This window comes from Symphalangus syndactylus, chromosome 2, assembly GCF_028878055.3.
Source record: "Symphalangus syndactylus isolate Jambi chromosome 2, NHGRI_mSymSyn1-v2.1_pri, whole genome shotgun sequence".
Lineage (NCBI taxonomy): Eukaryota > Metazoa > Chordata > Mammalia > Primates > Hylobatidae > Symphalangus > Symphalangus syndactylus.
Genome location: NC_072424.2, coordinates 53,618,405 through 53,642,165, shown reverse-complemented (window position 1 = coordinate 53,642,165; position 23,761 = coordinate 53,618,405). Strand labels below are relative to the sequence as shown.

At 34.6% G+C, this 23,761-nt stretch overlaps 1 protein-coding gene across 4 annotated transcripts in view; it reads left to right on the top strand.

The window, feature by feature from the left end:
• The window catches only part of ADGRB3 (adhesion G protein-coupled receptor B3), a 758,270-nt gene that overhangs the window by 692,515 nt on the left and 41,994 nt on the right, over positions 1–23,761 (top strand). For 3 of the 4 annotated variants that reach the window (XM_055257305.2, XM_063618736.1, XM_055257316.2), the window contains 6 exons: positions 2,030–2,180; positions 4,955–5,024; positions 7,607–7,673; positions 10,023–10,108; positions 15,886–15,984; positions 16,301–16,472. In XM_055257305.2, coding sequence (XP_055113280.1) covers positions 2,030–2,180; positions 4,955–5,024; positions 7,607–7,673; positions 10,023–10,108; positions 15,886–15,984; positions 16,301–16,472 — 645 coding nt within the window. The remainder of the gene's footprint in view (positions 1–2,029; positions 2,181–4,954; positions 5,025–7,606; positions 7,674–10,022; positions 10,109–15,885; positions 15,985–16,300; positions 16,473–23,761) is intronic. The other variant, XM_063618730.1, reaches the window with a different exon arrangement.

The following is a 23,761-nucleotide window of genomic DNA, read 5'->3' as shown; positions in this document are numbered from 1 at the left end:
TTTACACTTTGATATAACTCTTTATTGACAGTTTAAAAATAGTGATGGACTAGCTTTGCTAGTGCATACAATTTAGTTGAAACAAACACGTGGAGGAAGATGAAAGGGTAACTAATGACTTAGAAAGGTTATCTAGTCTTTGGATAGCAAGTGGAAGAGTTGTCTTTGGAATTCAAATGGATTGTCCACTATAGATCAAAAATAAGCAAACCAGTCAGACTGCAGATATTTAAGCCGTAAATTAGAAAAAATAAAAGTCTTAATGTGTCAAGAATAGGAAGAATTACAATTGGTTAAAGCTACTGCATTATACCTGAGACTAGAGTATAGGTTTGAGGAAGTGCTCAAGAAATCCATGATTTTATCATCTTTATAAGCAGAAACAAGTACTAAATAGGTTTAAGTACTACATGAAACAAAGATTCACATGCTGAAAAATTGTTTTGTTTTACTACTGCTTATAATAATGATGATAATAGTCATATTTGGTTGGGCACTTGCTGTATACCTAGCACAGTGCTACTCAGCTTCTTAACATTATCTGTCATCGTTTACACAACCTGGTGGATAAACATGCTGAAGTTCTTTTTATAGGATTAGAAGAACTGGCAAACTAAGTCAACATCTGGTGAAATTTAACAAAATTAACAAATCCTATGGATAATTTGGGCCAAAAAATTCTAGTAAGATATTCTGCATTAGCAGTGGATGGTGGTAGAGATGAGAAGATATGGGTTATGGTTTTATTTCTTTGTATTTTTTTTTATAATTTTTTAAATTCTACTGTCTTTGTTTTGCCATTTTCCACTTTTAAAAACGGTAATACTGAGAATGACTGACAAAAGAACAAATTAGTCCTGTTATTGGTTCTGGTTTATAGAGACTTGCATTTCAACAGGATTTATAAAGAAATTATACCAACAGTGAAAAAAGTAGCAACCTTTACCAAAATGAACCTGCTGATCTTTTGCTGATGAGTCACAACTAATGATAAGCACATTCAAGGTGATTAAGTTACATGAAGAAAAATATCTATAAAATCTTAGCCCTGTACTGCTGGTGACATGATTAGCTTTTCTTTTTTTTTTTTTTTTTTTTTTTTTTTGAGATGGAGTCTCTCTCTGTCGCCCAGGCTGGAGTGCAGTGGCGCAATCTCGGCTCACTGCAAGCTCCGCCTCCCAGGTTCATGCCATTCTCCTGCCTCAGCCTCTCCGAGTAGCTGGGACTACAGGCGCCCGCCACCACGCCCGGCTAATTTTTTTTGTATTTTTAGTAGAGACGGGGTTTCACCGTGGTCTCGATCTCCTGACCTCGTGATCCGCCCGCCTCGGCCTCCCAAAGTGCTGGGATTACAAGCGTGAGCCACCGCGCCCGGCCAATGATTAGCTTTTCAAAATTATTTGATGAGGACACACATTGCAAAGTAATAGTATAGAAACATTGTATTAAGTACTTTAAAATACATATGTTATTTTTGTACTATGTTATTAGCCAAACCTCATTTTGTACTTTGCTGTTACACCTTGAATATCATGCGTGTATAAGAGCAAATTAATTTTTTCTTTTGAAAGACTGTTACTCTTACAGATATAATTTTAACATCAACACAGATAAAACAACAAAGAATGATTATCTGTTAAAGGGAAGAATAAAAAATGTAGCCAAAATAATTATGCAAGATGTCTGTAACAAATTAAACCAAAGAAAAGAGAATTTTCATAATTATGTTTGTAAAAATTCAAGGAAAACAGTAATTTTAATCTCCCTTGAGTTCAAATTTACATTCAGTGTTCTTCTCATAAAAAATTAAGGGCAAAAATGAAATTAGACTTTCTTTCCATTGTAAATACTGTATAGAGCATAAAGACTACAGGGTTTATAATTTCTGTAAATAATTACTCTTGTCACTGAGGAGAAGTAGATATTTGAAATAAAAGCAATGAATCAGAGATTAACAATCCTCTGGAGAACATATCATTTTTCCTCTCCCAGGTTCAGTGTGAGTCTTTTGGTTTGTTTGTTTCCACAGAGTATCTGCACAACCACCACTGCATTTTTGCACTTTTTCTTCCTGGCTTCATTCTGTTGGGTTTTGACTGAGGCGTGGCAATCATATATGGCTGTAACTGGAAAAATTAGGACACGGCTTATAAGAAAACGCTTTTTGTGCCTTGGATGGGGTAAGCATATTGATATACACTTTCGTGCTCTTCTCACAGTGACGTTGAACACATATTATAAAGCAGTCATGAGTGATTAGACACAGGCTACTTTGTGTCTAATTTAATCTATGGAAGTGAAAATACATGAGCTGGTCAATTTTGAACATTCATTGGTCATTTGGAACTTTAAAAGGAAGTAAGTATTGAATGCTCATTTAGCTAGTCAGTTAACATTCAACAATGTCTAGATAGTGTGAAATGAGACCCTGAGATACCTAAACACAGAAAAACAGTGCTCTCTTAATATTTTCTGAAAGTGCAAAATACCTTAAAATTTTCAAGGCCTAATGTGTGATGGTTCACTAGGCATATATTCCCACCAAGAAAACTTAGAAGATTTCATTTCAAGAAATCTCAAAGCAATTAAAGAATAAAAGCGATTCATTTCATAAGGAGAACACCATTTAGAGAATTAATGAAGCCTCACAGCTTGTCAATGTGGTCCTCAAAAGTAGAAACATAGAATTGCTGACAGACTGAGAATTAATTCTTTACTTGTGTTTATTAAGAAGTTTCTCTCAAATTGCCTCACGACATGGACATCTCAAAGATCTATATTACAGGGCCAACTCTAATGATAGCCTAGTTAATTTAAGAAGCTACTTTTAGAAAAAGCCCAAATATACAATAATATCTACTGTATTAGAAGACTGGCATATGGGATGCTAGGAGGAACCTGGGAAATTACAAATAAGTGTACTTATAACAATTCCAGAGTAATTTAGGCTGGAAAAATATGATCAAGAACACTTAAATATTATTCATTAGGTTTCAGCAAGGTCTATGATGTCTAGCTAATATATTAGGACTTTATCCACAGACAAATGGAAAAGCAGTTAACAAGAAGTTGAAGAGTAGGCCAGACATGGTGGCTGACACCTGTAATCCTAGCACTTTAGGAAGCCAAGGCGGGTGGACTACCTGAGTGTGGGTGGACTACCTGAGCACGGGAGTTCAAGATTAGCCTGAGCAACATGGCAAAACCCCATCTTTACCAAAAATGCAAAAAATTAGCCGGGAGTGATGGCACATACCTGTACTCCCAGCTACTCGGGAGGCTAAGGTGGGAGGATTGCATGAGCCTGGGAAGTGGAGGTCACAGTGAGCCAAGATCACACCACAACACTCCAACTTGTGTCACAGAGTGAGACCCTATCTCACACCAACACAAAAGTTGAAGACTTTGTTCTACTTAGAATTTCATCAAAGTTTTGTCTAAATTTCATGACAAAGGCCTTCTAAAGTTGAGGTAGTATTTAAATCAAGGGACACTTTTGCCATGAATTAGTACCATTCTAAGAAATACAGGATACAGGTAAAAGAACACATTTTTTGATGAAGAATAAAACATGGTGATTTTCAAGATTGGTGACTACCTTGTTTAAAATTATTACTAAAGATTTTGAGGAGAGGGTTCACAGACAATCTCCATATTTACAGCTAATATTAAACTACTCTAGGTAGCAAAAACCTAAAGTGATGGTGCTAAAGTATCAGAAAGCTTATGGGTTGGCAGAATAGTTGTGTATGTGTTTCATTATGGACAAGTACAATATAATGAATCTAGAAAAAATTTAATCTAAATTGTATGAAATAAATATATTAATTCTTCAGTTATAACCCATGAGGGATTTTTTTTCCTAATGAACTTGGTCCAGTCAATCAGAAAAAATCAAGAAATGACATGTGTGGAGGAAGAGGAGGAGGAGGGACAAGAAGAGGAGAAACAGAAGGAGGAAAGCGAAGAGGAGGAGGAAAGGGAGGATAAGGATGAGGAGGGGACTATATATTTATAATTTTATATACATATATATAGTCACCAGTGTTTGTTTAACACTATGGTGTGTCCTTCTGAGATGTTTTCCATAGTTCTTGTCATTAAATCTCATGAAGGAATGTGATGCCACTAGAGAAGGCTCACAGAAGAAAGAGAATAGCAGGGAGTATGTGAAATGATAGTAAGAAAGAAGACAGGCAGAGGAGATACAAGAAGATGATTAGATGATGGATTTTTCAAACGGAAAAGGCAAACATGATCTTCTTGAAAAGAAGGCATAACCAAAACTTAAAAAAAAATCTTTAAACAGCATAGATTAGAGACTCTGCCAAAATACAGGGAGGTTCCATTGAACTTGAATGAGGTAAGTGTAATTCCCATAAACGTAAACTAAAAGAAGATGCTAGCTCAGAATTGGAGCAGGTATGTAGGTAATTGAACTCCCTGTTTCTACATTCTTGTTATTATAAGCAAATTATAAAGAAAGTGTTAACTGATAAGATATATTTTTTTTCTATCTTATTATAAGTACAGCTTGATGTGGATCAATATGTGGCCAATGGAATGTTCCACTTCTCCGATATTACATCATACCAGAACATTTTTGCCTTTCTGATTTTATAACTATAAATTTCCTTTTTAACAGTGTAAACCCCTAGGGAAAAAATAACTTAAAAGATGTACTAAATCTCTGTTATTACTTCCATTTAAACCTATGTCAAATGTGGTGGTAACCTAGCAACACCAGAGAAGTGCAGTAAGTTAAAAGCTCAGGTACCTCTCTCATATTTTTCAACTTGAAAGAAATCCTGTAATAGAAATATACCTTGTGAAGTGACTCATCCAAAGATAGTCTATCTAATTTGAGCATCTGGAGTTTGTTCTGGCTTTTCTTAGACCAGTATGCATAGTGGTTATAGCTAAATATGAATGCATGACATTGCTTTTCTTGCAGGTTTACCAGCATTAGTAGTGGCCACATCAGTAGGCTTCACCAGAACAAAAGGATATGGCACTGATCACTAGTAAGTCCATCCACAGCGATAAATCATGTTTATAATTTAACAAATCATCAAAGAGTCTTGGTTGGCACTGCTGATGGCTTGCACTTTATCATGGAATCATTAACAATGGTAGAAATTGCATTAGTAAGGAACAAAACAAGGCAGCTTAAATCGACAAAGTTAAGAAATAAATGTTGTGGCACTATTCAGAACCTTTGTTTTAGTTTCCCATTTCTTAATAAGACCAGCATATTTGGCTTTTAAAATATTTCAATATTTATTGTGCATGCCCAATCTCAAATAAATTGAGAAGTGGATAAGTCTTGACATACTTACTTTTTAGAACGTGGTGCTGCTGTGAGCTTCCAATTCCATTGATGATAATGTGTACTGTTATTAACCAAGTTTTGTCATGTTAGTTCAAGTTTTGTTGCTATGTTAGGGTAATGCATACTAAAAATTATAGATCAAGGGAACCAATGGATTTTACATGAGAAAATACTTGGACTGCGGAAGAAATTAAAAGGGAGAAAAGGTATATGATATCAGCTTATTTTATAGTGGTAGTGCTGATAAATTCTGTGAGAGAATTTGTGTTTAAATTTAACATTTTAAATCTAAACAATGCAATTTCATGTTTTATTTTATCTGCATCCAAGTTGAGGAGGCAGTTAAGAAGTGGGGAAAGAAATGTGCATCTTATTAAAAGCATATGTTTTAAAGCATGATGTTCTGTTTAATTATTTTAGGTTTGAGGTAGGAATCACTGCCAATTAGACCCTCTGGTATGTTCGTACAAATTGTAAACATACTGAGAGATATTATTTCACCTGTTTATCCTAAAGAAACTTCTGAAAAGTTTAAGAAGCTCCTGTCATCAGAGCATTTTTATGCAATCTATAGTATTTTTAAAAATTCTGATAGCATAGATGGCACAGTACTGGTTACTACAGCACTAGCACCTTAATTTATTACTTTTTACAACAGCATAATTATTGGTATACATCTATTTTTGGAAAGTCACTGTATTGAGAATATGGGAATAAGTAAGATTATATATATGATGGTTCCTACTTTCAAAGAGTTCATAATTAAAGTCCAATACAATACAATAAGTAATGCATTTATTTTATAACTATAAATTTTTATAACAGTGTAAACCCCTACCGAAAAAATAAAAGATATACTGAATCTCTATTAGTATATCTTGAAAGATATAATAAACCTCAGTTTGAAGATTAGTTTACATAAAATTACAGTGGGAATTTAGTGGCCGAGATTAGTTTACACAAAAATACAGTGGGAATTTAGTGGCAGTCTTAGAGACACAATCTAAAGTGTTCTGTCAGACTAAGGTTTTTTTTCTCCAGGTATTTTATTTAACAATAGATATTAAAGTGGAAAAGTACAGGTTTATCTTTCTGCTATTATGTCAAGGAGCAATAACTCAATGCAGACTTTGAATATACATACACATATTTGTGTATATCTATGCTGATATAGTATTTCTTTGTGTTCATATATAATTAATTACTAGGTAAATATGTTTAAGATATAATTTACATAGAGTAACATTCACCCTATTAAGTGTATAGTTCTGTGAGTTTTGAGAAATACATAAGTTGTGTAACCACCATCACAATTAATATAGAGCAGTTTATTGTCAGAACAGATACAGAGCAGCTACTGTTCATTGTTACTGCTTTTGAAGGCAGCATGCTGATTCTGTAAGCTGAGAAGAAATAGTTAAAGGGTCAAATGTCAAAAAACAGGTGCATGAAATGGTGGCCATGACTTTTTGCATCAGCAGCCCCTCGCGCTTCCCTCATTTTCACTTTCCTGGATTCTGCATGGGCAGATGTGCCACCCTGTAAAGCCTCCGGTGTCAGCCCCATTCCCTCCGCATTTCCCTCTGCTATGAGAGACTGTTTCTCCCCAGATGGATTATCTTGTCTCTATCAATGCAAACCTACATCTCTTGGTGAATTTAGTCATTGAAACAAACACAGCTGCACTTATTTTTATTCAAAAGCTTATCTTTAGGGAATTTTCTTAGTAGTTTGGTGGAAAAGTAAAATTAGAAGAAAAATAACATGCAAATGTAGCTTAGCTTATCCATTCCCTGCAATGATGGCTTTTAAACCAATTTCTCCCAATATTTCAATGACCTCGAGGAAGAGCAGGTAAATGGCACGTCTAAAACTCTAAAAAATACACAGTTCTTGCTTTAAAGTACATTTGAAAAAATCCATAATGGATATAAAGCAGCATTTTATGAAATGTAAATAATACTCACGTTTGTAATGAGAGTAATTATAGAAACCTCACTGCAATAGTAATTTGTCTAAAATGTTTCAACTGCCTGAAAGTAAAACCTTATCATAAAACTTTCTTTTCAGTTAGATGTATATAGTATTTCTTACTTATGAAATGATATAATTCTAGTTTTTTTCTACATCTGCTATGTATTTTTTTTATTACAAATGTTTAACATGTGCCAAAATTCCAAGGCTAAATGTATAATGTAAGTTGTTTGTATCACACTTTAGTGGTCTAATACTTGTCACTAATTTTTGTTAGTTCTTATTTAATGTTATTTTCAGCTGCTGGCTCTCTCTTGAAGGAGGACTACTCTATGCTTTTGTGGGACCTGCAGCCGCTGTTGTCCTGGTAAACATCAAAATCAACTTATTTTGTTTTCTTAGAAAAAAAAAAAGACTACTTTCTTTCAATTAGAGTGGCAATTTTGATAATGTAGTTCTTGTGTAGAAATTTTAAAGTTCAATGGACTATTACTCTGACTGAATATCAATTGTTATTCAGCCTTTTATTATTCTAAAATATCCTTATTTTGAATACTGAAGAATATTAAACTGGGAGTGTGGTATTTCTCTTACAGTAATTTCAGATTTGTGAAGAAGTTTGAGTAAGTTTTAATGAATTCTTCCTCTTTAATGTATAGAATCTCATCATTTACCATAATTTCACCTTTACACTATTCTGTACAATACATATGGTTATTACATATGGTTATTAATAGGGAAATCTCTTTAAGGCTACCCCTATCAAATATCTAAAGGAAATATATTCTCGACCTCAGCGATACTGACATTTTGGATCATATGTTTGTTTGTTGCAGAGGCCGTCTTATGTGTTTTAGCAGGTTCAGCAGCATCCTTCTTCCCTGTCTACTACATACCCGTAGTACCCCCTAGTCATAGCACTCAAAAACATCTTCAGACATTTTCCGATGGTCCCTGGGGGTCAAAATCATCTCTGTTTGAGAATCATTGCCATATATTATAGATAAGGATTTTAAATTTCTCTTTTGAAACCACAAAATAATTGTTTAAAATTTTGAACTAAGGTAATGTGAAATATTTCCTTCCAATTTGCCTTTCTCTTTCTCCTTTTGGATTTATTGATTACAAATTTTTCTTGCCCAATAAATCTTTAAAGAAAATAAGGAAGGAAGGAAACTGTCTAAATTAAATACAAATATTCATATTGCTATACAATTATATTTCTAATTGGAAAGTTACTCTTTGGTTTCTTGAATGACTCATTCAAAAATTGGAAGGTAGTGACATCCTACTAATTCTGATATGTCAGTTTTTTCTTCCTTTAAGCTTGTTCTTCCTCAACTAAGCTGTAACAGGGAGCAGAAACTGTCTACAATTTGCAAGAAAAATAAAATCAAGGCAAGAATCTTAGAGCAGAGGGAAATCAAAACTATTAGACACCTTTTTTGTCTGCTGCTTTGAATTTTTATTTAATCAACTGAATTATTTCCCTAAGCTTCTAGGTTAATGCCCATATAACACTAAAATGAAGAAACAGAGTATGTATATAATTGAAACACCAAAGTATGGTCTTTGGAGGGGTGACAAATTCCCTTATGATTAAGTTGTAGATTACTAGAATCCATAGAATACACTTTTTCTCTTAGTTTAAATGAGAGGTACATAGGATGAATAAGTATTCTCTTGATTAAATGGTATCTTGTCAGGAAACTATGAAGAGTGACTCAGTTCCTAAGTCCGTACTTAATAGGTATGTTTTGCATCTTCCTTACATTAGCAACTGGACACATTTTAGCTTTATATTCACCATCTTCATTGGCAGCAGGGCAGGGTTACACCGAGATTGGAAAGGGGCAAGAAAGGCAAAAAGAAGAACATATTTTTCATTTACTCATTGGACTGGATTCCTTGATCAGAAAGTGTTGGTAGATTAGAGAACTGTGGGGGCTCATCAGAGGCTGGTACAAATAGACATCTATGCAGTTTTTACAGTTTTACTTGAAAAAGGAAAAATATGTGTGATTTCATTTCATGTATCATGCAAAAGACCTTTTAAGTGAGAATAAGAAAGTCTTAGAAAGAAAATGATAGAACTGTACACTAGAGCATATTTTAAAAATTGGCACTAGTGTCCATTGTGAAAAAGATTCTGGTGAATTGAATAGGCTTTCCTTTCTGCCTAGAAAAGCATGGTACATCAAAATGCTCCCCTTCCACAGAAAAGAATAACCACACAGCATGAGGAATTTAGGCATTCTGTCCTCTGTGTTTGGAATAATGACAAATCATCAGCACCTTTTGCTGCCAGGGCTCACCCTAGCCTCATACTCTACGATTCAGAATCTCCTGGCTTGTGGGCATAGGGTAAAACTCATTTAGCCAAATGATTTTACTCAGGGTTGACTCAGACAGAAGAATGCCAGATTGGCATAGTATGGTACCATGTAAAAGTCAGGCAATTGAAGGTTAATTTCCCCAGTGTTAACTGCAAAGCATGGAAATTAAATGAACTTAATGTACTTTACAACTTTAAAGTAGCACACCACTGTTAAATTGTTCCATATGCCTCTGCACACTTATAAATTGTTTGAGAGTGCTTCATACCACTACTAGTGATACGGTGGTTATGAATTGATAAAAATAGGATTTTCAGGAGAAACGGGGACCTGATTCCCTTCAATATCATTGAAAGGTCAACTTTGTTTCTGTTTGACAGGTCAACATGGTGATTGGCATTTTGGTATTTAATAAACTTGTTTCCAGAGATGGAATCCTAGATAAAAAGCTCAAACACAGAGCCGGGTAAGCTGCAATTGGTGGATTTTGAAGGTTATTTACCAGTGAATCCCATACTCCAATTTCAGACCATCACTGACCACGTTTGACTCTGCCTTGAATTTTGTTATTGTTGTACCAGTGTGTCCAGCACATTCTGCCACATAAAAGTTTCCAATGTGCTATTTTTAAGCAATATGACCAAAAATCTAAAAATATTATAACAGACCACGAAGAAATTCGGAGTCTATTTGTGCATATTGCCTGCTTGTCAGATAAGAACATTAAACGTTAAGGCTAGACTTAACAATAGTTGTCGTTAGGTAAGGGTTATCAAAGCCTTCCTGGTTTTGGTCACAAAGAACAGGAGGTAGATTGAACACAGTGTTGGTTTGTGACAGAACAGAATCAGAACAAGCAAACCTAAACAGGGCAAAATACTATATTTTCTTTGACTAATTGTATATATCAGGAAAAAAATATTCACTTGGAATAATTACTTATCAAGCACTATTTATGTCATATTTTCATTCTTTATGACATTTTTAATCTAACTGGCTAAAAAGAGTTATTCATAATTTTCACACTTTAACCTCTTATAAAATTTAGAAAAGCATCTCCTTTAATTTTACTGTTATTATAATATATAAATATCTGATGACTTATTATATATTGTAATATACATCTGGCCAGGCACGGTGGCTCACACCTGTAATCCCAGCACTTTGGGAGGCTGAGGCGGGCGGATCACGATATTGAGACCACAGTGAAACCCCGTCTCTACTAAAAATACAAAAAAATTAGCCGGACGAGGTGGCGGGCGCCTGTAGTCCCAGCTACTCTGGAGGCTGAGGCAGGAGAATGGCGTGAACCCGGGAGGCGGAGCTTGCAGAGAGCAGAGATCACGCCACTGCACTCCAGCCTGAGCGACAGAGTGAGACTCTGTCTCAAAAAATAAAATAAAATAAAATAAAATATATGACAGTAACGTCTCATATATAGATTGTTAGTAGCTTTTTAAGGTTACGTCATCCTTTATTATATAAATTTGTTGACACTTGAATGAAGTATTAATGCCTTTGATTTTTTCTTTGTGTCCTTCCCTATAAAAAGTTTACAGCTTTCTCCTTTCCATTGAACTGTAACCTCATTCAAAACTTACCCATGTAATATTCTTTTCTTCCATAATTTATGGTATTATAACCTATGGAATGATTTATACAATAAGATAATCTGGGTATTTATTTTCCCTAGCAAAAGACTAAATTTGATGGCTTTCAATATAAAAATTTGATATCATTTATATAAAACATTAGAAATGCAATAGCGTAATAAAAACATGACTGAAAGTTTCTTCCTGAGGGGGGATCACTTCTCTCATTTAGAGGCTTTTTTCACTGCAGACGAGTTTCTATAACATCCTTAAATATGTAGACTTGAACATAGTACAAGCACAGCTTTCTAGATCATTTGAACACAAAATTTTCACACAATTACTCTTGTTATTATGCCACATGTGGTGGAAATTGGAGTAAGCTTCTTCAGTTATTTCTGTCCAGATTAATCATGTAAGAATATACTGATCAGACTGAGTACTGGGATAGAAACTCAGTTCTGCTGCTAGTAGTATAAACTTACTTAATTTAAACAACATCAACAATAAAATGGGACCCTTTAGTGGTTAAGATAAAGCTCTGCAATTTCCTGGCTGTGTCTATGTGCCTTTGGGCATGTTACTTTTTGCAACTCAGTCTCCTCATCTGTTAAATGGAGAAAATAACTCTTGCCTCATAGAGTATATGAAAATATAATGTGTATAAAGCACACATTAGAGTATCTAACATATAGCAAGCATTCACTCAACAGTGGCTGCTCTTCTGAGAAGCCAACCTGAACAGAAGAGGTTGTTTTTGAAGGTCTCTAATCAATCAAGAATCCATGATTCCACCATCCATGACATGAAGGTCATAAAAAGAGATGAGATCATTGAAACGACTATGATGTTGAGGATTTAATAAAAAACAATTTAATAAAAAATTTAAAAAACAAGTGAATACCCTTATTTTTTCTTATTTAATTATTTTATGTGTGAAGCCCAGTTTAATTCATATAGCTCTTTATAAGAGATCGTATAGGTTTAGAAGAAACGACAATAGTGTCGTATTATGAATTTAGAAATTATCCATTTCAATCTACATATTAACAAATAAGTTATTCTAAACATATTCTTAGAAGTTACATATGTTTCACGGGCAAAACTGTGTGGGTGTTTTTCTGGTTCAAAGGCCACTGCTAGAGAAACAGAAATGTTAACTTATGTTATAAAAGCAGAATGTTGGCTACTGTCCAAAGCAGAAAAGAACTATTAACAAATTAATTACTTTGGGTTTTCAAATTATATTTCTAATATGAAGTAGTATTTTAGTTTAAGCAAATATAGATTGAAATTTGTACTCCATTCCAAAGTGTGATTGAAGGAATTTTTTGGAAGCTATAGAGGTTTGAATAATTTTAGTTCACGGAAAAGTAGTGAAGACGGTGAAGAACAGTCCCCACTGAAGGAGAAATAATCAAAATTAACTAAGGAAACATTAAGCAGGAAACTAATTGGTCAACTTGACAACCGATCCTCCTAATTGTAAAAGTCATTTCAGCTTATTTGAATATACACATATATCAAGCATTTGTTTTACAACTAGGTTGTTATTTAAAACCAAATATTGTACCAAGATGTTCCTTCTCCCATTTTTTCTGTTTCTTTGTTCCCTTTCTTCTTTTTTATAATCAGTTATTAGAAACAGCCAACCATATAGTTTGTGCTCAAAAAATATTTATAAGGAATTAATAAGTGAATGTTTAATAAATAATACAATAGTTTAACAAGTTTTATAATACTCAAACTGTATTAATATTTTTTCTACTGAAATTCTTTTTTCTTTTTTCTTTTTAACTTTTAAGTTCAGGAGTACAAGTACAGGCTTGTTACATAGATAAACTTGTGTCACAGGGATTTGTTGTACAGATTATTTTATACTCAGGTATTAAGCCTAGTACCCATTAGTTTACCAAGAAGGAATTTATTGTAAATACAACACATCTTAAATAAAATGATAGAGTGAATAAAATCAGGATTAAAAATGGCATGTATATTTTTAGAACATCTTAAGCAAAAAATTTAAGTTTCTCTGTTTTTCTGCAGTGGAATTTTCTTATCTACTGCCTTAAACTTCTTTGTCTTATCTACCTGAAACTAAGGAAACTGACTTACTAGTACCCTTTACAAATTTCATGTGATTTTTTTTTAAAGAGAGGCTGCACATTTCCTTTCCAGGGAATGTTTTATGTTATTAACAATAAATCAGTCAGACTTTTTTTCTTTAAAGAAAAAGGAAAAATAACATGGAGAAGGGAAACTAGAACCTGTAGATTTTAAGATCCACAGTAATAACTGGAGCAGACGGAACTACCTGAAGAGTAATGTGTGTGAAGTTTTTCTATTTAATGTGACTTTGCTTCTATAATGTGATCCTATCCGGGTGCCCTGGTGGATATATTGGTTAAATTTAAACGTATGGACAACTCAAGGTTTTTTTTTTTACTGTTTGAACTTTTAATTTTATAAATGCATAATTTCTTCTATAATAAAGAAACAAGATCTTATTTTTCAATGCAGCAACTCAATTTAGCATCTAGACTATGTGTTTTTCATATTGTATATTAATTTCTATAGTGGTCACATAAACTAGGAAAAAAGCATTACATGTCTCTAGGTAACTTATCTTCATTCTACTTCATGCACATCCAGTAATAGAATGCCGAAGGTGTCCTACCAGTTGACATCAAGCATAGTTTTTAACAGCCCGAAGGGATGTAGGCATAGATCTTCTAGTTAGCCTCAAATAAATATCAAATAAAGACAAACAAGCATTTTAAATAATGGCTTAAAATTTATTTTCAGACAGGCCCATACTTAGATTAAATCACAGTTTTCAGGACTAAAATACTTACACCATGTACTTAAAATTATGTTTTAGTAATATTTGGCTTTCAATCTTGTTTCAGAGCCTAGAGGCAACATATTCTTAGATTAAGAAAGACAACTGCATCAGTGTTTGAAGCGTAAACACCATACAGCCTATCTTCCGTGATAAAGGAAACAATATATAACTAATCCATGCCTTTTTCATATTAATCTGATCAGATTTAACAAGATTAAAGAAACTCAAATGTTTAGTTGGAGAAGTGGTACTTGTTCCTCTTTGTTCATCAGCATAATCTATGGAGCTTTAAAAAAGGCAGATGCCTAAGTCCTACTAAATTAGAGTGTTTGTGGTTGGGGCCAGATAGACAGCTGATGTGCAGCCACTGTGGAGAACACTAGTCTGTGTACTCCTTTGGGATGTACACATTGGCGTGTCCATTAAGGCATTCCTAAACGAAACTGGATAGACTAGTGTTTGCATATTATTTTGAAACGTTTGGACACATTTGGCTAGTACATGTGCCCTGGACTGGATCAGTAAAGCCAGGGATTTAGTGTCATATTCCCCACCCCCACACTCATGTCTGAAAGCTTTGATTTTTCTCACAGGATCTGCTGATCAATCTACTTACTTAATCACTTTCAGATTTATTATCTCATATCAGCACTATTCACAAGTGAGTACCCTTATTTAAAATAAACCAGAGTTCTAAATTATGAGCATCTTACAACTTTCTCTCTTCTGCCACTTTTCTTATACACATAGTAATGCAACTCCGCTATAAGATTCTTTAAGCAAACCTACAGAGTAATCATTTCAGACATAGACACCACATAGGAATGGACTATGCACACCGCAGAGCATTATTCCAAAGTGTTTGGAATTTTTAATTCAAGTAATTTCTTTTTGGTTTTTCCTAAAAGGTTTATTTTCTAATAAATCTGTAATTTTGAAGGTACACTTTTCTAAAGCAAAATGTGTGTAAAGTGTAAAGTTTTTCCATATAGTGTAACTTTGCTTCTATAATGTAGTAGATGGAGTATGAATTGTTTGAATCTGAATTTATGTGCAAAATCCTCTAGACAAGAATAGACCATTTAAATGCTAGGAGGTTGGAGTCTATGACAAATGTTCAGAAATAATATTTTGAACTTAATGATTATGTTAAGTATGTTTTATTAAAGCAGAAAACTATCACTCTCTTATTATCAACTAATATTTCATCAAATTTCATCAGCCCCTATATTCAGATCATCCTAAAATGTGGACAATACATTGATATTATAAGAAATTTCAAAATATGAATCTGTTGAGAAAAAAATTACATCTTCAACAAATAATTGAAGACTCCGAAAATCCATTTCCTCCTATGTTGGACTTCTGAGATGATTATTTACATTTCAGAAGGTTTTCACAGATATATATGCCTTCTGCAATTAACAATGAACATCCTCAGAGCTAGGAGTCCCCACATGTTTGATTATTAGGGTCTGAATAAAGGGTTTTCACTGTGTGTCTACAGAAGCACATGCTTATGTTTAACTCAGTGTATTGAGCAACTTTGATCAATAGACACAAGGGCCACTTATGGTGTAATGATGGAAATATGTTTTGCATGCAACAAAGACCCATATTAAAAGGTAAATGTTACAAAGATAATTTGTAGTATAAATGCATCTTTACAGCAACCTAGAGCATTCATTTTTGATAAATATACTTTTCTGCATGAAATCGTATTTAAAAGCTAACTTGCAGCAGCAACTTTTTTTTGGTGACAATTCAATATTTTGTTCTTTTTGTGGGTGTTCTGTTTGTTTGCAGTCAGATGAGTGAGCCTCATAGCGGTTTGACGCTCAAATGTGCCAAGTGTGGAGTAGTTTCAACAACAGCTTTGTCAGCCACCACCGCCAGTAACGCCATGTTAGTCCCAATCATTTACATCTTCTTGTTACAAATCTTTTACAGTGCATGTGAGAAAATGCTATGATGAAAAAAAAATTGTGTTTTCTAATACAAGACCAGAGAGTATATTTAAATATTTATAATTGGAAACTGTCTTTATAGCTATTGTGGGATGGTACATAAAAAAAATAAATAAGACTCTCAAATGTCATCGGCTTTGTGGTTTCCAAGTTAATGGTCTTGGAACCACATACAAAAATGCTTTGTTGAATGGGGGGCTATGGCCTGGGATGTGATGTACAGCTACGTAATGTTGCTTTCTTGGTCTCAACAGGGCATCTCTTTGGAGCTCCTGCGTGGTGTTGCCCCTTCTGGCTTTGACGTGGATGTCTGCGGTTCTGGCCATGACAGATAAACGCTCCATATTGTTTCAAATACTTTTTGCTGTGTTTGATTCATTGCAAGGCTTTGTTATAGTCATGGTCCACTGCATTCTTCGGAGAGAGGTGAGAAGCGTCCTTGTGAGAGAGAACAGGGATGGCTGGAAGGGTATTTCCTTGCTAACAAGAATGATCTCTTAATATCTTGGTGTTCAGATTAAAGCTGGTCTCCTCCATTGACTTGGGAATCAAAGCTGAAGGAATGCTTTAAGACACAGCTTGGGAGCGCCCCCAGCACTCTGAAAGAGACAGATTAGAACAGATGGGACTATGCCGGGAAAAACACAACCAGAGGTGTCAAAAGCCAGGGAGAATAGATTTAAGAGAAGCTACATGGAGTGATTTGTATAAATAAGTCTGTCAGAAAAACTAGTGAATAAGAGGGCATAGAGGCATAAGTTTTAAAGACACAGGTCATGAGCATAAGGCAGTGATAGTTCTTAACCTCATTCCCTAACTCATGTTTCTTCACACAGCACACCCTCATTGCATATATTAACTAATACTGTTTTAAGTAGAAAACATTGAAGATGAATGCTTAGTTCTTTTGTCTCTATACTAAGTTTTGGTTATGATTACTATGGATTATTGCTTTTGATATGGATGTTTACTCTTAGAAAAATACTAAAAATGTATACAGCGAGACATGATAGGCAGTGATTGTCTCCAAGAACTGTAGAGGTATTATCACATCAGCATTTCTCTGGATCATGATTGAGGTTCATTGTCAGTCATAGGGGGAGAAAAAAGTCATATTTCATGAATGGAGACACTAACTAGCACCATATCCATCCAGGACAATGAGAGATTTCAGACTTGAGTTGTTTAGAAATAAAATGTTGTTTTCCAACCTGTGTGAAAACTATTTTGAAAGATTGCAAGCACTGAGAGTATTTATAAGGTTTATAAGTCATTTTAGCATTTACTCCAGGGATGAGTGGTGACAAAAAAACACGACATAGTACCATGCTAGTCATTTTGAGAAAACCGTCTACTCTGTCATTTTGCATTATCTAGCTTGTTTGAGAACTTTATTGCAATGTGCACATCGCAAAAAAACACATGTACATAGTATAAACCCTATAGTTTTGCAGTGATGTGCAGAGATAACCAGGGGCTTTTACCTGATTTATCAGATGGGAAGAACAATATTTCTGAGCTATTATTTTTTATTTTTTATTATACTTTAAGTTCTGAGATACATGTGCAGAACATGCAGGTTTGTTACATAGGTATACATGTGCCATGGTGGTTTGCTGCACCCATCAACCCGTCATCTACATTAGGTATTTCTCCTAATGCTATCCCTCCTCTATCCCCCCACCCCGACAGGACCTGGTGTGTGATGTTCCCCTCCCTGTATCCATGTGTTCTCATTGTTCAACTCCCACTAATGAATAAGGACATGCAGTGTTTGGTTTTCTGTTCCTGTGTTAGTTCACTGAGAATGATGGTTTCCAGCTTCATCCATGTCCCTGCAAATGACATGAACTCATCCTTTTTCAATAGCTGCAGAGTATTCCATGGTGTATATGTGCCACATTTTCTTTATCCAGTCTATCACCGATGGGCATTTGGATTGGTTCCAAGTTTTGGCTATTGTGAACAGTGCTGCAATAAACATATGTGTGCATGTGTCATTATAGGAGAATGATGTATAATCCTTTGGGTATATACCCAGTAATGGGATTGCTGGGTCAAATGGTATTTCTGGTTCTACATCCTTGAGGAATCGTCACACTGTCTTCCACAATGGTTGAGCTAATTTACACTCCCACCAACAGTGTAAAAGCCTTCCTATTTCTCCACATCCTCTCCAGCATCTATTCTTTCCTGACTTTTTAATGATCGCCATTCTAACTGGCATGAGATGGTATCTCATTGTGGTTTTGATTTGCATTTCTCTAATGACTAGTGATGATTATCTATTTTTCATATGTTTGTTGTCTGCATAAATGTCTTAATAAGATACAGATGTCCGCAATAAACCCACATGTACTCTAAGAATATTCTATGTAGAAAATCAATGAAAACCAATAAACAGTAACTTCACATTGTTAGTTAAGGGGAGGAGTTAGTTAGTAAAGGGGAGGAGAGTATTTTAGCATTTAAAAAGTCTGATGTCGTTTACGGTTGCCAAGCCTTACTATTCCCTTAGCAAATTTGTACCTAGAATATCAGCATTAAAAATCTTCCAAGTATTGAATTATTTATAGAACAAAGGAGTAGAAATTAAGAGGAAATTGAATAATAATGTAGCTTATGTTCTCCAACTATAACTATCTTATGGGTCTTCTATATTAATATTATTGCTAATAATTAAGTAACAAGATTGTTTTAAATGAGTAGACACATAATACGTTTTTGATTGATGATTAAGGATAAAGTATTTCAGGTTTTAAGTAAGATACATGATGATATACCTACATGCAGTTTTTAGAAGATATCAATCCCTTAGGTGTTCAGGAGTAGAACAGTGCTGCATCACTATATAAGCTTCTCTTTTTCTTCAGAATAAGCTTGATAGATAGTTTTAAGCTATCATCAAAATATGCAGATTTTAAAGTGGCAGATATTATGATGGCTAATTATCAAATGTTTGCTGTTTACATGAAGAAAAATACTTGGCACAAAAATTCTTGGTTTACCTCAGAACTTTTTCATACTTGCCAATTGGACTATTAACTGTCAAAAAAAAAGATTTACAAGTAATTAAATCAATCATATAATAAATGCTTCTGCTAAAGTAGGTGTCTCTAAATACATGTTTTCTGTACTAATGGAAAATAAAAATATGGATACACCTCTGTTGTTGCATTTTCAATTATTAGTTCAAGTTGAATAATTTTATAGCAAATAAATTAACAGTAGAGTGTCATAACACTCTTTATCTCCGTCACTGAAATGGCAAATCACTTATTTCTTTTTTTTAATTGAACCTTAAAAATACCCTATAACATTGCTGTAAATACACAGAGCAGATTTCAGGTATAGGGCAAGTCTGCTTCAGAATTCCTAGAGGAAGATTTTATTTAAACACCTTGTTTAAAAGGATTTTACAGATCCCAAGGAAGATATCATAGGAGGCCTCATTTGGAACACGGAAATTCTTTTTGAACTTCTAAAGGTATATTGCCTGACACTAGCAATGGGTATATCTCAGATTACTTGTGATCACATTGCCCTGACATTACCATGGTCCAAGAGAAGAGAAGTATCTTGCCATGTCCTCTGTGTCTCCACTGAACAATAATTTCATAAAGATATACCAAAGCAAATGGAATAGCTATATGTACAACATTAGGTAGTGATTTATATCTATTAATTTACTTGATAATTTATAACTGGATCCTAGAAATACAGTGTTATCTCTACTGCTCTTCACTTTAAAATATTTGCTTCACTAAAATTCATGTGGGCTTTTCTTTCTTAAAATATATAAGCAATGTAAAATACATATTTTTAAGTTTAGAGACTGGATATATATATATTTCTATTTCTATGTATTTTTGACAGACACTAACATAATTTGGTCTTTAATGACTGTCCCAATATGAATTCAGAAGGCTTTACCCATATTTATTATTTCTGTGGAGGAGGTGGGTCTACACAGGGGAAGAATATAGCCTTGCAGTTTAAGAAGGAGAAAAGAAGTGAAATACTATAACTGTGATATTTTTAATGTGTTGTGTATGGAGCCTAATTTATTTTAAAAGTGACTTTGCTTTTAGTGGGTCCAATTTTACAATCATTTCAAATCAGAAGAAAAGGGAGAAATGATTATGCTGTCCTGCCAAATCAATTATATCACACTAAAAAAATTTGGAATGTTTGCATAACTATTTGTTCTGACCTTCAGACCTAAAATCTCAATATTTAAACTTTATAAAATTTATATTCTTGAAAATACAGTTTCTTCTTCTGAAATAACTTTTCTTTTGAATTACTTTACTAAATCTCTCTGGAGAAAAAAACAAATAAGAATTAAAAAAAAGAAGCCATCTGATTCATCACAATACATACTTTTAGCAACAGAACCTAAATCTTGGAAGCTAACATGTATAACAGCTAATAAGACGGAATTGAATCCAATGAGTATAGAGGCTTTTCTTCATTTATCCATCCTTGGTTGATTAAAAGTTATTTGAATTAAACAGATACCAAAATATACTATTTACTATTCCCCGCATTGCTATGGAAATGGAAGGATACAAGAATTTTTAAACCTTTGAAATAGTTACTGTTGCTAGGAAACCACTTTCTTGGTGCCTGCACATTCTTCTCATCTTTCTGTCTCTGGCTGTGCCTGGCTCTAAGACAGTCTTACAGCTCTATGTCAGAGGGGGAAAATCACAAGATCATGATACAAAACAAGCTACAATAAAACTCATTCACTAAGTGGAAGGATAAAAGGAAAGTGCTTAAATGGATAATTTTGTTATATCAGTATGTGAGAATCCTGTGGCTGTTCTGTAGCATCACTAACAGGGCCAAGCCCCTCTTTTCTCTTTCCCAAGCACTGGCAGGAGGTCTAGGCTGCACCAGATGAGGTCCCAAAATCTGTATCCAAACCTGTGAAGTCATTTTGTAGCAAAATGCTTAAAATAAAAAACTTTTCTTTCTTCCTTCTCCCACTCCCACCCTTTTTAGCCTATTTCCTATTTAGTCTTATTATTTCCACAAGGCATACAGATAAACAAAATGATTTACATGCACATGGCAGTGAATATGTAAAACAGACAAGCATCCTTACCTGTCTAATCTAAAACCAATAATATTCCAAAGTAAATCATTAAAAAAAAATGAAGCCAGTAGTGATGAAACAACTAGACAACAATATGTAAAGAGTCCATATTGCATATAATATAGCTCAGACAGAGAGTTACATGAAAGTCCAGGTTTGACTACTTACAGGGAAATTGAGTGTGACTCATTAGCATGGAAGGGTATATCTGTGCCTTCCTTTCCTGCAGGATGGGTCAGCTGTTTTAGTTGATCTTTGAAGAGGAAGGAGGAGGTGATAAAAGACTTCAAAACTCATGGGTTCTTAAGGGAACAATGAGGTTAGAAGATTAGGGAAGTGAAGGTTTCTGGTAGAGGAAGATGGAGAAGGGTTACTTGGCATACGGTTTCCATGGAGTGGGGCCTGTGGTGAATAGGAGAGAGTTTGATTCTTCTCTGGGACTATATGAAGCACATGGAGGCATAAAGCAAATGATGTGATCCTGGACCCTAGTGATTTTTTTTTTTTTTTTAGATAGCTATGACTGAAGCAGCAAAAAAAAAAAAAACAATACTGATGACATTTGAGGACAAAGCATTGACTAAGTGATGTTTTGTGCTTTCTGGTCAGAGTGTTCAATGACCATGATAAGTGGCCATTATGAGTGGTCTCGTAAAGAAAGATAAATAGATTTCAAAGTTCATAAGTAGCTCAGGGCAGGGAGGGTCAGGGTAATGATTCTAACATTTTGTGCTTGCTTAAAAGGTGGTTGTACTGATTCTAACATTTTGAGGTTGTACTGATTCTAACATTTTGAGCTTGCTCAGAAGAAAACTTCAGGCTAATTTCCCTGATGAACGTCAGTGTAAACATCCTCAACAAAATACTGGCAAAATGAATCCAGCAGCACATCAAAAAACTTACCCACTTTGATCAAATTGGCTTCATCCCTGGGATGCAAGGCTGGTTCAAAATATGCAAATCAGTAAACGTAATCCATCACATAAACAGAACCAATGACAAAAACCACATGATTATCTCAATAGATGCAGAAAAGGCCTTCGATAAAATTCAAAACCCCTTCGTGCTAACAATTCTCAATAAACTAGGTATTGATGGAACATAGCTCAAAATAATGAGCTATTTATGACAAACCCACAGCCAATATCATATTGAATGGGCGAAAGCTGGAAGCATTCCCTTTGAAAACCGGCACTAGATAAGGATGCCCTCTCTCGCCACTCCTATTCAACATAGTATTGAAAGTTCTGGCCAGGGCAATTAGGCGGGAGAAAGAAATAAAGGGTATTCTAACAGGAAGAGAGGAAGTCAAATTGTCTCTCTTGGCAGATGACATGATTGTATATTTAGAAAACCCCACCGTCTCAGCCCAAAATCTTCTTAAGCTGATAAGCAACTTCGGCAAAGTCTGAAGATACAAAATTAATGTGCAAAAATCACAAGCATTCCTATACACCAATAATAGACAAACAGAGAGCCAAATTATGAGTGAACTCCCATTTACAATTGCTACAAAGAGAATAAAATACCTAGGAATACAACTTACAAGGGATGTGAAGGACCTCTTCAAGGAGAGCTACAAACCACTGCTCAAGGAAATAAGAGAGGACACAAACAAATGGAAAAACGTTCCGTGCTCATGGATAGGAAGAATCAATACCATGAAAACTACCCAAAGTAATTTATAGATTCAATGCTATCCCTATCAAGCTACCATTGACTTTTTTCACATAATTAGAAAAAACTACTTTAAATTTCACATGGAACCAAAAAACAGCCTGTATAGCCAAGACAATCCTAAGCAAAAAGAACAAAGCTGGAGGCATCATGCTACCTGACTTCAAACTATACTACAAGCCTACAGTAACCAAAACAGCATGGTACTGATACCAAAACAGATATATAGACTAATGGAACAGAACTGAGGCCAACCTATGGAATGGGAGAAAATTTTTGCAATCTATCCATCTGACAGAGGGCTAATATCCAGAATCTACAAGGAACTTAAAAAAATTTACAAGAAATAAACAACTCTATCAAAAAGTGGGGAAAGGATATGAACAGACACTTTTCAAAAGAAGATATTTATGCAGCCAACAAACATACGAAAAATAGCTCATCATCACTAGTCATTAGAGAAATGCAAATCAAAACCTCAGTGAGATGCCATCTCATGCCAGTTAGAATGGTGATCATTAAAAAGTCAGGAAACAACAGATACTGGAGAGGATGTGGAGAAATAGGAAGGCTTTTACACTGTTGGAGGGAGTGTAAATTAGCTCAACCATTGTGGAAGACAGTGTGACGATTCCTCAAGGATGTAGAACCAGAAATACCATTTGACCCAGCAATCCCATTACTGGGTATATACCCAAAGGATTATACATCATTCTCCTATAATGACACATGCACACATATGTTTATTGCAGCACTGTTCACAATAGCCAAAACTTGGAACCAACCCAAATGCCCATCAATGATAGAATGGATAAAGAAAATGTGGCACATATACACCATGGAATACTATGCAGCCATAAAAAAGGATGAGTTCATGTCCTTTGCAGGGACATGGATGAAGCTGGAAACCATTTCTCAGCAAACTAACACAGAA